Below are 13,054 nucleotides of genomic sequence, written 5' to 3' on the forward strand. Positions count from 1 at the left end.
GAGTTTTCTTTTGACCATGTAACAACACCACTGCAATTTAAGGTGCAAACCAACATTGAGAGTTGAGGATGCTTAAAAAGGGATTTCAACTTCTACAAAAATTTAGGCCTCAAGTTCTCTACTGTTTGATTTTAGAAAGGGAATGGAATGGATTGGAGTTATTTCCCTCCAGTGAAGTTCTGCACCATATTGGCCTCCATCCGTGATTCAGTTCGTTCATTACAATGTACATTTCCCTTTTGTTTTGAAAACAATTTTAAGGAGATTGTTGTTTTGCAATGCAATTATTCCTTGGCGTGCAGCATCAGAGAAACTTCAGGTGGCAGTTTCCATCAAGATATATTTATCCTTTTTCAGTGGCCTAAATAATAAATCTCTTTTTCTTTCCTTCTGATTAATCCTGCAATGGCACTGAATTCCTACTGGGCAATGGATGGCAGTAACTAGGGGTCATGTTCTCAAGAGAGAGTTAGGAGTGAGATGAGAAACTACAGAGTTGTTAGGATTTGGAATGTACTGCCTAGGAGAGTGGTTAAATTGGATTCCATCAAAGGTTTCAAAAGAGTTAGATATCAATTTGAAAGTGCTTAGTTTCGAGGGCTACGGCAGTAGGGTTGGAAAATGGGACTAGGTGGCTGGGTCTTTTGGGAACCAGTACAGATATGACGGGTTCATTGGCTTCCTTACGTACTGTAAAATTCTGTGATTCTATGCTCTCATCTTTTCCACTTAAGTTCTTAACATAGATGTCTTTGTATCCTGTGTGTATGCGCACATGGGGAACTTAGTTTGGTGATTAAGAGCTGACTGCATGTGTTGAAATCGTGAAGAGCCTGTGTCTAGCACCCTGTCAAATTTTTTTGGAACCCTGGTCATGGTGTCGATTAGATAATGAATTGTGTTTTAGGATTATATTTTAAAATATGATTTATGAAGAAAATTATAAGTGGCAGCATGTGAAAGAGAAAGAGCTTTCTATTGGTGAGGCATGAATACCTGGGATGATGTACGACACTGGGGAAGATTATGCAATATGTTTTTTTCATCTCTACCCTAACCAACAGACTTTCTCAGGAAATCTCAAATGTTGACAGGCCCAGCGAATGATAATCAATGTCGGGTTGCTTCAGCCTTAGCACTTCAGTATGTAAATAATGCTTGTTTGCGCTGACTCAATCTGAGCTTCAGGTAATTGTCGCCTCCTTGAAGCAAGTGGGTAAATGAGCCTTCCACTAAACACCCAGAAAACAAAGCCCTCTTCCTACTCAATCCCACAATCAAACACCTCCCTCCAAATTAAAATCAACAGCAAAATCCTGGAAAATATTGACCATTTCTAAATCTTAGAAGCTTCCTGTCCATGAAGGGATGCATAGATGACAACATTCACCATCTTCTCCTATGTGACAATTGAGTCTTTCCCTGATGGAAGAAGACCGTGTTTGAGACCCACGATCTCACCCAAGACTAAGATTGTGGTTTACCAGGCAGTGGTGACCCCATGTGCTTCACAAAATCGTTCAAATCCAAAAGATGATCCAACAGTCATGTCCACCTCCAAGTTGAGTTCCCCAGCACTGAGGAGTTACTTGTTCAAAAGCCAGCTGTATTGTCAGGGCAAGTAATTCATATATACCTGAAATTAAATTCTCAAAGCAGTTGCTGAATTTGCAACTCAGTTGCGTCAGGAGAAACAGTAGAGGATAGTGGAAACACTTTAGAAATCCCCTCAAGGCATTTCTGGAGAGATTAAATCTACTCATCAACTCATTGGAGATCCTGGCTTGTATCTGATTTGCAAGGGGAAAGCTAATTATGAAAGACCCAAATACATTCCTGTAGTCTCTGAAAGTGGAGAGAAGTTGACACTGCAGAAGGAGTGCAAACCTCCAAATAACCTACTTACCCAATCCGTCAAACACCATCTGCCCCACATGTGACAGAGTCTGAGGATCATGCATTGAATCTATCAGCGATCACATAGCACGTCTCTTAAATAGCAAGGTGAAAAATGATTTTCAGTAATTCAAGACAGAAATGTTGACAGTCACTGGGAATATTCCTCCTCCTCAATTGATCCAGTACATTTTATATCCATCCAAAGAGGTAGATGAGGTCTTCTTTTGTTTAATAATATACCTGAAAGTTGGTATTTCATGCAGTGCAGCATTGCAGGGCAGATTGCAGGAGGAGATCTGATTAATTTTTTTTATATAAGAGTCGGAGAATTACACAATACAGAAATAGACCCTTTGGTCCAAGTCATATGTGTCAACAGATATCCTAAACTGGTCTAGTGTATTTGCCAGCATTTGGCCCATATCTCTCTGAACCTTTCCTATTTATGTGCCCATCCAGATGCCTTTTTAAATGCTGTAATTATGTCAATTTCTGCCGCATCTCCGGCACACACACACCACCCTCTGTGTGGAAAAAGTTATCCCTCAGGCTGCTTTTTAAATCTTTCCCCTCTCACCTTAAATCTCTGCCATCTAGTTTTGGACTCCCATACCCTGGGAAAAGGACCTTGGCTATTTATCCTATCCAAGCTCCTCACGATTTTATAAACCTTTTATAAGGCCACCCTGCAGCATCTGATGCTCCAGGGAAGATACCCCTTAATAACATCTTTTCTGTAGTTTTGAAGGACAGAAGAGTGATTGAATGAAAGAATGGGGTTCTTGTTGACTGAGGTTCCATACAAGAATTTGTGTGTAAACTAAGGCAGTTTAGTAATTCATGTTGAATCTCATATCTCTAAATCTGCAAGATTGAGAAGCTTGTGACTCCTCCTGCAAAAGGCAACATGCTGCTCAGGAGGAGGCTACATTATGTTAAAACTAGCTACTGAGCTTTATCAGTACATACTTGAACAGAAATATCTGACCTGCAAGCAAAAGTCACCATGACTACTGTACTAATAGAATATCCATCAAAGGTAAACCCCAAACTTCCATAACTACTAATCTTGAACAATTAATGCAGGAAATCACTCATGACACACCTGGATTTCTAGTGGTCAGTTTCTTTGGTATTTTTACCACAGGCAATGGGTTGCTGCTAAAAAAGCAAAATGAGGAATTTGAATTATTGTAGGAGTAGGCATTCTAGTAGTTTAATTCTCGCAATGAACTCCCTGAAACAAATTTATTTTAGAATTTTGTGAGAGAATTAAAGTAGGCAGACGGAATTGTTTCAATTTAAATGCCAAACTGGAAAAGTTTGAACATTAAGCCACAAGTAAGAGCCTTTTGTTAAGTGAACCTTTTCAATCCAAAGAATAACTTAGCTGTGAATTGGATGACCAGGGAAGATCATAGACTCAAGGGGAAGAAAAATGGAGTATGGGAAGGTGGATTAATTTACTTAGGGAAAAAAAAACAACCTTGTCAGACCTAACTGCCTTTCCTCTCTCATTAATTAATTATTTTTTTTTCTCTTCCCTAAGATGCCCGAGAAAGTGATTTATTCTCAAACGGAGCTGAGAATGGACCCAACCTGAATTGACACAAAATGTATCAACTCCACAGTGCAACCAATTTCTGCTTCTTTTCCTGAGAAGCAATGATCTGCATACAGTGACTATAAAGAAATGTCGACGACAACCGGGTGCCCGGCAGAAGTGATGCCATCACAGAATGCTAGTCGCTACTTCAGTTACACATTAGAAAGTCACACGGTGGAAGCTTTTAAAATAATGAACGAGATACGCTTAAACAAGCAACTCTGTGATGTGACACTTCAGGTGAAGCACAATGCTCTGGAGGAGGAGTTTGTTGCACACAAGATTGTTCTTGCCTCCTGCAGCCCTGTTTTCAAGGCCATGTTTACCAATGGTTTGAAAGAATGTGGAATGGAGGTTATACCCATTGTGGGCATTCACCCTAAAGTAATGCAACGTTTGATCGAGTTTGCATACACAGCTAGTATTACAGTGGGAGAGAAATGCGTGCTACATGTAATGAATGGAGCAGTGATGTACCAGATAGACAGTGTTGTTAAAGCATGCTGCAAATTCCTAGTGGAGCAATTGGATCCTAGTAATGCCATTGGCATCGCCTCATTTGCTGAGGAAATTGGCTGCCGAGAGTTGAGTGAAAAGGCAAGAGAGTATATATATCTGCATTTCAGTGAGGTGGGTACAAATAATGGCTATACTACTTAATTTTGGATGGATTATTGAAACATCAAAGCTGCTTTTAGAACCTGGGAACAATAGGAGACCATTATACCTCCTGAGTTTCTTTTGCCATTCAGTTAGATTGTAGTTGACTTGTACCTTTATTCGATTTGTGTGAATTTATCCATATCCCTTGTTACCCTTACATAATAAACTACCAAACTCAATTTTGAAAATTTAAGTTGAGTAAGCCTTTTGAGCAAACCTTTTGGAAGAATCAATCCCAGATTCCTGCTATCTTTTAGTCTGCAGTGAGATAGTCATTCTAGGCGTTTCACTGTCTGACCTATGTTTAAAGCAAGTCGAATCAGTAAGTCTTCCATATTTGTTCGTGTGTTTCTTTGTGGTTGTCTCATGCGTAGTCAGTATATCAAGTGAGCAGTAGTAACCTGAACATGACATTGGACTGGGATATGGTAAACAAACAAACAAACAGATGGAGCTGTGGGTCTGATGGAGGCTATGAACTGATTGATTGTGCCTGTGAGCACTGAAGAGGAAATTAGGTTAGATCTTGATCACAACAGAGAAGAGATTATTAAGGGCTAATTAGGGAAAGTCAGCGTGGTTTTTTTGTGTGAAAAGTCATATCTCACTAACTTAATTGAGTTTTTTGAAGAATTAACAAAGTGAATTGATGAAGGTGGAGTGGTGGACATGATCTATGTGAACTTCAGTAAGCGGTTCAACAAAGTTTTGCATTGTAGACTGGTTGGCAAGATTAGATCACGTGGAATACAGAGAGAACTGTCCATTTGGATACAGAACTAGGTCCGAGATAGAGGGTGGTGATGCAGGGTTGCTTTTCAGATTGGAGGCCTATGACCAGTGGTGTGCAGCAAGGATCGGTGCTGGTTTCACTGCTTTTTGTCATTTATACAAATGATTTGGATGTGAACATAGGATGTTTGGTGAGTGAGTTTGCAGATCACACCAAAATTGGTGGTATGGTGGACAGTGAAGAAGGTTACCTCAGAGTACAGTGGGACCTTGATGAGATGGGGTGATGGGCGGAGAAATGGCAGATGGAGTTTAAGTTAGATAAACGTGGGGTGCTGCATTTCGGAAAAGCAAATCAAGGTAGGACTTATACACCTTAATTGTAAGGCAGTGGGGAGTGTTGCTCAACAGAGAGAGTTTCGAGTGCAGGTTCATAGTTCTTTGAAAATAGAGTCACAGGTAGACTGGATATTGAGGAAGGTGTTCAGTATGCTTACCGTTATTGGTCAGAGCATTGAATATAAGAGTTGGGAGGTCATGTTGAGGCTGTACAGGACATTAGTTAGGCCACTTTTGGAATACTGCATTCAATTCTGGCCTCACTGCTATAGGAAGGATGTCGCGAAGCTTGAAAGGGTTCAGCAAAGATTTACAAGGATGTTGCCAGGTTTGGAGGGTTTGAGGGAGGGGCTAAATAGGTTGGGGCTCTTTTCCTTGGAGTGTTGGAGGCTGAGGGGTGATCTTATTGAAGTTTTTTTAAAGTCATGAGGGGCGTAGATAGAGTGAATAGTCAAGATCTTTACTCTAAAGGAGTCCAAAACTAGAGTATAGGTTTAAGTGAAAGGGGAAAGATTTAAAGTGGACACTAAGGGGCAACTTTTTCACGCAGAGGATGGTGCATGTATGGAATGAGTTCCCAGAGGACGTGGTGGAGGCTGGTATAATTACAACATTTAAAAGGCAATTGGATGGGTGAGTGAATAGGGAGCATTCAGAGGGGTATGGGCTAAATGCTGACAAATGGGACTAGATCAATTTAGCATGGTCGGCATGGACAAGTTGGACCAAATGGTCTGATTCCATGCTGTATGGCTCTGAGTCTATTTGTGAAAAAAAAATACAGAATTTGGAAGGAGAATAGATACTAACAAACTCTGTTTTATATTAATCTGATAACTGAATTGTGATGTCATGACCAATGATGATTTGGCAACTTTTGCAAATCAGTACATTATTGCAAGGAAGGTAAGTATAACTTGATACTGAACATGCATTATTGAAAAATATGACAAACAACATGCCTGCCATTTGAAGTATCACTCCACACAATTTTATAACTGGCTTACTTGATCACTTATGGGTTATCCATGTTAATTTCCCAAAATATGAATTCCTAAAATCGTTATAAATCAGAATCAGCAGCATATGGAAAACACACAAAATCATTTCACTGTTTCCTGCAGATTTCTTTGAGAGGTTCTGATTTATAAGCAACTTTTTAAAAAGTATATGACCCAAATTTAATTCACAAATATTTTTGAGTGCCTTTAAAATGTTACTATGTTCTATTTTGGTCAGGGGAAAGAGAGGAAACAATGCAATGTGGTTTATCCCCAATCTCAAATTTTTCCCTGTTGGATTTGAATTTTAGTCATAGAATTCCTACAGTGTGAAAACATGCCATTCGGCGGAACAAGTCCTCACTGCCCTTCTGAAGAGCATCCCACCCTGATTCATTCCCCTACCCCTGCATTTCCCCAAGTCTAACCCACATAACCTAAACATCCCTGGACACTACGGGAAATTTAGCATGGCCAATCCACTACTCTTTGGACTGTAGGTGGAAACCCACGCAGACACTGGGAAGATATGCAAATTCCACACAGACAGTGGCCCAAGGGTGGAATTGAACCCTCGTCCCTGGCACTGTGAGGCGGCAGTGCTAACTACTGAGCCACTGTACTGCACCTTAAGTTTTTATTCTGTTTCTAAGTGCAAGCAACCCCTAAATATTCATTGACATTACTGCTGCCCCATCGTAACTCCATTCCCACTTCTGTTCTGAAAGCTCAGCCTGTGCTGCACCCTCCACCCACTAAGTGTCAGTTACTGACAGTTTTGAGTTGAGAGCATTGTTCAGAAAGGTAACTGAAAATTGAGGACTAGAAGAAATTAGATGAGGGACTGAAGGATCAAAAAATATTTGTGAATTTGTCAGTTACACTAAAGAATGATTTAAAAGAAGCTTTAAAGCTCTTAATGGTGATACAGACATGAAAAGGCTGAGTCTAAACTAAGGAGTCACCGTGAGAACTGAGGTTAAAAGCCTCTGAAGAAAAACAGTGTATTTTTCATGAAAATGAACAATTATGAAATGTTAAGTCTATTCGATTTGAGCGATTTGACAAATAATGTTGTTTGATGTGATACATCTGTACACGTACTTAACACTCAAGGTGAGATTATTCCACATTAGGAAATGGGACGACCTACTTAAAAGAAAAAAATTGTCCAGTCATGTTTTGTTTACCAGTCTCAGTAGTTATGGCAAACTCCTTTTACTCTCTTGCAACAATCCACCTTATTCCAAGATTAACAGAGCTTCCTTAGAGCAGTAATTTGTTTCCATTCTAAAATATAGTAATGTGAAATTAGGTGAATTTGTGACATGGTCACTATAATTGCTATGAATTGGACTTTGGTAGAAAAGAAAGTTCATTTCACAAAGATGTCTAACCTTTGAGGGCTGAGTTCGAATTTCAATATAAATTTCAGTGCTGCAATATCATATTGAATTCATCGCACCTCTCCTTCCCTCTCTTAGTTTTAAACTGATGTTTTGCATTGTGATGCTCATTTGGTTGAGTGGTATTAGTGCAGCATATCCTACAAGCAATTGCTAAGAGCTGAGTTCTTTGAACCCTGCAATTATGCAGTAATTTCTTCAACAGCCATAGCAGTGACTGGTTTAATATAAATTCTGAAGACTCGGAAGTTGTCAAATCAGTCTTCTCTCCATTCAGAGTAATTATAAAGTTTCGGCGGGTGGGCGTGAGCAGAAGGTATGCCTCTGACAGAGATTCCTTGTTTATTAAAGAGGGGGGAAAAGCTAAAACTTGGAAAACCAAGTAGCTGGAGTAAACTATTTTGGCCTGTTGAGCCTACAACATCACTTCACGAGATTATGGCTGATTTTCCACCTCAACTCCACCTACCCCATATCTCACATTTTACAATTCCTTTGGCACTTAAATCTGTTGACATCCTGTTTTGAATGTACACAATAACTGAGCACCCATAGCTCTCTCAGGTAGAGAATTACGAAAATCCATAATTGTTTGAATGAGATGATTTCTCCACATTGCAGTTCTAAATAGTTGATCCTAGAACCTCTTAATCATGTTCTAAATTCGTCCAGCAGCGATTTTTTTTTTTTTTTTTTTTTTTTTTTTGTTTGTGACTACCCTATCAAACCCTTTAAGCTTTGTGTATCTTTGTGATCACATAGCTATCATATTTTCTTCACCAAGAGTTGTTTTGTAAACTTGTCTTTGGCTTAAATTAGTAACATTTTAAACCAGAATTTATGGTAAGGGGGTGTGTTTATGTTAAGAGTCAGGACTAAATTTCCTTCTTAAAATACGATTTCAATGTTTTTCCTGTAACTATCCACCAACTTGGTGCTCTTGCATTTTCATGTTTATTTGTATTTTGTATCTTGTATATTAGAAAAAGTTGATTTTAAATTAGATAGCTATCTGTTGATTCAAGAATGAGCATTTTTCTATTATACCCTTATTGATAGGTAGCAAAACAGGAAGAATTCTTCAACCTTACACAGTGTCAGCTGGTCAGCCTAATCAGTCGCGATGAGTTGAATGTGCGCTGTGAATCTGAGGTCTATCATGCCTGTATAGAATGGGTGAAATATGACTGTGAAAACAGACGTCCATATATCCATGCGTTACTGAATGCAGTAAGGTGCCATTCTCTGACTCCAAACTTCCTGAAAACGCAACTGCAGAAGTGTGAAATACTCCGAATGGACTCCAAGTGTAAAGATTATCTTGTAGAAGTCTTTAAGGAGCTGACACTGCACAAACCAACCAAGGCTTGTCCTTGCAGGTCACCAAATGTTCCTCAGTTAATGTACACAGCGGGAGGGTATTACCGGCAATCACTGAATTTTCTGGAAGCTTACAATCCTTTGGAGAACTGTTGGATCCGATTGACAGATATGCCTTTACCGCGGAGCGGCTTAGCTGCTTGCACCGTTCATGGACTCCTATATGCAATAGGAGGAAGAAATAATTCGCCGGATGGCAATACTGATTCAAATGCATTGGACTGTTACAATCCTATGAACAATCAGTGGTCCCCCTGTACACCAATGAATGTCCCCAGGAACAGGGTTGGAGGAGGAGTGATAGATGGAATGATCTATGCTGTTGGTGGATCTGAAGGCTGTATCCATCACAATTCTGTAGAAAGGTTTGTCTCACTACATTTCAAAAATTCAGAAAGTTAACATGATGCTATTTCTCTTCTCTCCTCTCTTCCAACAAGTAAGTCCCTTGTCCTGAATGTAATTGCAATGTCTCCCATCTCTGCTTACTTTCATCAATAGATCCTGCTGGAAACTCCTTTAGTCTGTTATCACATAGTGCATTACATCTTCCATCATACCATCAAGAAAAGGGGAGAAATCGCATGCATTTAAATTTATTTTGTTGATCTTTAATGGTCAAAAGTTGATGTAAATTCTGTTTTTTGGCAATTTTTGGACTGTTTCAGTTCTGTAAGTAGACCTGCATTGAGTGCAGATTCCAAGAGTTTAACAGCTAACCATCATTCAGTTCTGCTGAGTGAAAGTAATACCAGTGTTTACCAATATTGCTTTTAATGTGCAAAATTTACATATTATCCATTCTTCTATATTTATGACTCACTCTTGTAACCAAGAGGTTATTATGCTGGATTATAAATTGTACTAGTTAAAAATATTACAATATCATTATAATATTTTGAAATAATAGTAATCTTAATAATAGTTATCTTAAAATGATTCCCTCTTATCCCTGCACAGTGAATAACTTAGTTGTATCTTAAATTACTTAGGAGTCTCCATTCTGACCCTGTTCATTAAATACGTCTAACAACGAATCTCCCAAATTGTTATTCGTCTTTCAGAAATTCTAACCTGTCTTTCTAAATTCAGACAGAATTTTCAATCTGCCATCCAATTATGTTTTTAGCTATACACCTCAGAGCATTGATACATTACCTCTTGTTTCCTGTGAGCTATGTTTATACCACATTTTAGAACAATACATTTGAACTTACAGATATGATCCAGAGAAGGACCAGTGGGAATTTGTGGCTTCAATGTCAACCAGCAGAATCGGTGTTGGTGTTGCAATAGTAAATCGCCTTCTGTATGCAGTTGGTGGCTTTGATGGAACAAATCGCCTCAATTCAGCAGAGTGTTATCATCCTGAAGACAACATGTGGAACACCATTGCACCAATGAACACTGTTAGGAGTGGAGCAGGTGAGCAATTTGGGGAAAATCACTTAGGACATCAAGCTTAAAATGGAACAAAAACAGAAGTTACTGGAAATGCTTAGCGAGTTTGGTAGCGTCTGTGAAGAAAATAATCAGAGTTAGTGTTTCGGATCCGGTGGCTCTTCCTCAGAACCCTGACGAAGGGTCACCGGACTCAAAATGTTAATTCTGACTTTTTTCTTGACAGATGATGCCAGACCTGCTGAGCATTTCCAGCAGCCTCTGTTTTTGTTCCTGATTTACAGCATTCGCAGTTCTTTCAGTTGTTATATAGCTTAAAATTGAAACTGGATTAGGGGAAAGTTTGTGATGGCACAGCTGTCCATTCTGTAGTATGGTGATTGTCATTGGCAGAAAGGAGATGCACTTCTTTCCCTAAAATCTCATTTCCTCACTCCCCTAAACCTACCACTCTTCACAACAGAAGAAGGTAAAATATGGGTAGATAGCTTGACTTGATAAATACATGGAGTTCATCATGAACTCTGGAAGCACTAGTCAGTCTTGGAGTTCTATCTACCTGCAAGACTTCACTGTCCAGACAACCCTAATCTCACTGCCAAAGTGAAACACAATTTAATATCAATGAGTTGACTGAAAAGCCAATAATAAGCTGTTAAGTGTTCGTTTCCTTACTGAATAGAAGTTGAAGGCCGCCACCAAATTCCACAAAACATGGTATCCAATATATAACTCAATGTCATGTCACATTACTCTCCTGATAGTGAATTAATATTACATTTTTGTAAACTTGACATTGACAGAAGCACCACAATTAGAATTAGTGACCCAGACCTGAAGAGTCAGCCATGTTTCTTATTCCTGATAACTTTGATAAATGTATGTGTGTGTGCATATAAATCGTCTGTCCTGTGTGGATGGATAAAGTTTAGCTATGAAGCTTTACCATGATAATTGAACATTCTGCCCAATACTAATTATGTGAAACAGTAATACAGTAATTACAGTCATGAGTGAGGTATAGTAGGAGTGACTATGTCCATTGAACCATTGCCCAATGTGAATCAGTATCTTTTAGAAAGAAGGAAGAAAACGTAGTGGGTGTACAGCTGTTATACTAAAGGACTTATTATTTTTGTTTAGGTATCTGTGCACTAAAAAACTACGTTTATGCAATTGGAGGATATGACGGTATAAACCAACTTAACAGTGTAGAACGATATGACATTGAAATGGACAGATGGACATATATTGTGCCAATGAAACACAAGCGCAGTGCACTTGGAGTAACAGTCTATCAGGGCAAAATTTATGTGCTTGGTAAGTTATAAACATCAAACTTTATTTCCTCACTATTGGCAGTCTTGGCACAGCATCTCCAGATAGGTTGGTTCCAAACTGAAACAAGTCCTGGTTTATATCACTTGAGATTTTTGTCCATTTTGAATGTTTCTCCCTTTAAATAAGTTTTAAAATTTGTACATTCACAGAATCTGGGCATTGCTGGCTGGGCCATGATTTACTTCCCATTCATAGTTGCCTTTCAGAAGATGGCAGTGAGCTGCCACCTTGAACTGCTTCAGTCCATTTGGTGTTTATATGCCCACAATGCTATTACGGAGGGAGTTCATAGAATTTGACCCAGTGTCACTGAGGGAACGGCAATATATTTTCAAGTCAGGATAGTAGATGATGCCACGTATCTGCTACCCTTATCATTCTAGATCATAGTCATAATGGATTTGGAGAGGCTATCTGAGGAGCCTTAGTGAAATTCTGCAGTGCAACTTACAATACACACTACTGACACTGAGCACTTGTGGTGGAAGAGGTGAATGTTTGTAATGTGGGGCCAGTGAAGTGGGCTTCTTTGTTCTGGATGGTGTCAAGCTTTTTGAGTGTTGGTAGAACTGTGCTCATTTATTATATGCTTAACTTGTGCCTTGTTGATGGTAGACAGGCGTTGTGGAGTCAGGAGCTAAGTTTCTTGCAGCAAAAATTCCTAGCTTCTATCTGATCTTTTAGCTACAATACTAATGATATCTGGTTCAGTTTCAATCCCCAGGATGTTGATACTGAGGGATTTAGTGATGCCTTTGAATGTCAAGGGGCAATGATTAAATTCTCACTTGTTGAAAATAATCTTTGCCTGAAGTGTACGTGGGGTATGATTGTTAGTTGCCACTTGCTAGTCCAAATCTAGATGTTGTCCAAGTTTTACTGCATTTGAAATGGATTGCTTCAATATCCAAAGATCGTGAATGGAGCTGAACATTGTGCAATCACCTTGATGTACATTTCCACTTCTGACCTTATGATGGAGGGAAGAACATTGAAACGGCTGAAGGTGGTTGGACCTAGGACACTATCCTGAGGAATTCTTGCTGAGATGACTGACCACCAACCACCTTTCTTTGTGCCAGAGAGTTTTTTTCCAATTCCCATTAACTTTAATTTTGCTAGAGATACTTTCTGCCTTTAAAACCTTCTGGTACGTAGTTTTGTAGGTGCATGGACAGACAGAGATACATCACAGAATGCCACTGTACCTAACCAGTCAATTTTAAATTTGCCTTCCCAGTGAGTGTATAGTCCCAATCATAATTGTCCATTCGGTTTCTGTAATA

General features: G+C 39.2%; 1 protein-coding gene across 6 annotated transcripts in view; it reads left to right on the top strand.

Moving 5' to 3' along the window:
- LOC125456117 (kelch-like ECH-associated protein 1) overlaps nt 1–13,054 on the top strand; it is a 57,149-nt gene that overhangs the window by 29,311 nt on the left and 14,784 nt on the right. For all 6 annotated transcript variants that reach the window (XM_048538861.2, XM_048538858.1, XM_059647814.1 and 3 more), the window contains 4 exons: nt 3,449–4,135; nt 8,706–9,391; nt 10,246–10,451; nt 11,571–11,747. In XM_048538861.2, coding sequence (XP_048394818.1) covers nt 3,593–4,135; nt 8,706–9,391; nt 10,246–10,451; nt 11,571–11,747 — 1,612 coding nt within the window. In that variant the 5' untranslated portion in view covers nt 3,449–3,592. The remainder of the gene's footprint in view (nt 1–3,448; nt 4,136–8,705; nt 9,392–10,245; nt 10,452–11,570; nt 11,748–13,054) is intronic.

This window comes from Stegostoma tigrinum, chromosome 8 (assembly GCF_030684315.1).
Source record: "Stegostoma tigrinum isolate sSteTig4 chromosome 8, sSteTig4.hap1, whole genome shotgun sequence".
Taxonomy (NCBI): domain Eukaryota; kingdom Metazoa; phylum Chordata; class Chondrichthyes; order Orectolobiformes; family Stegostomatidae; genus Stegostoma; species Stegostoma tigrinum.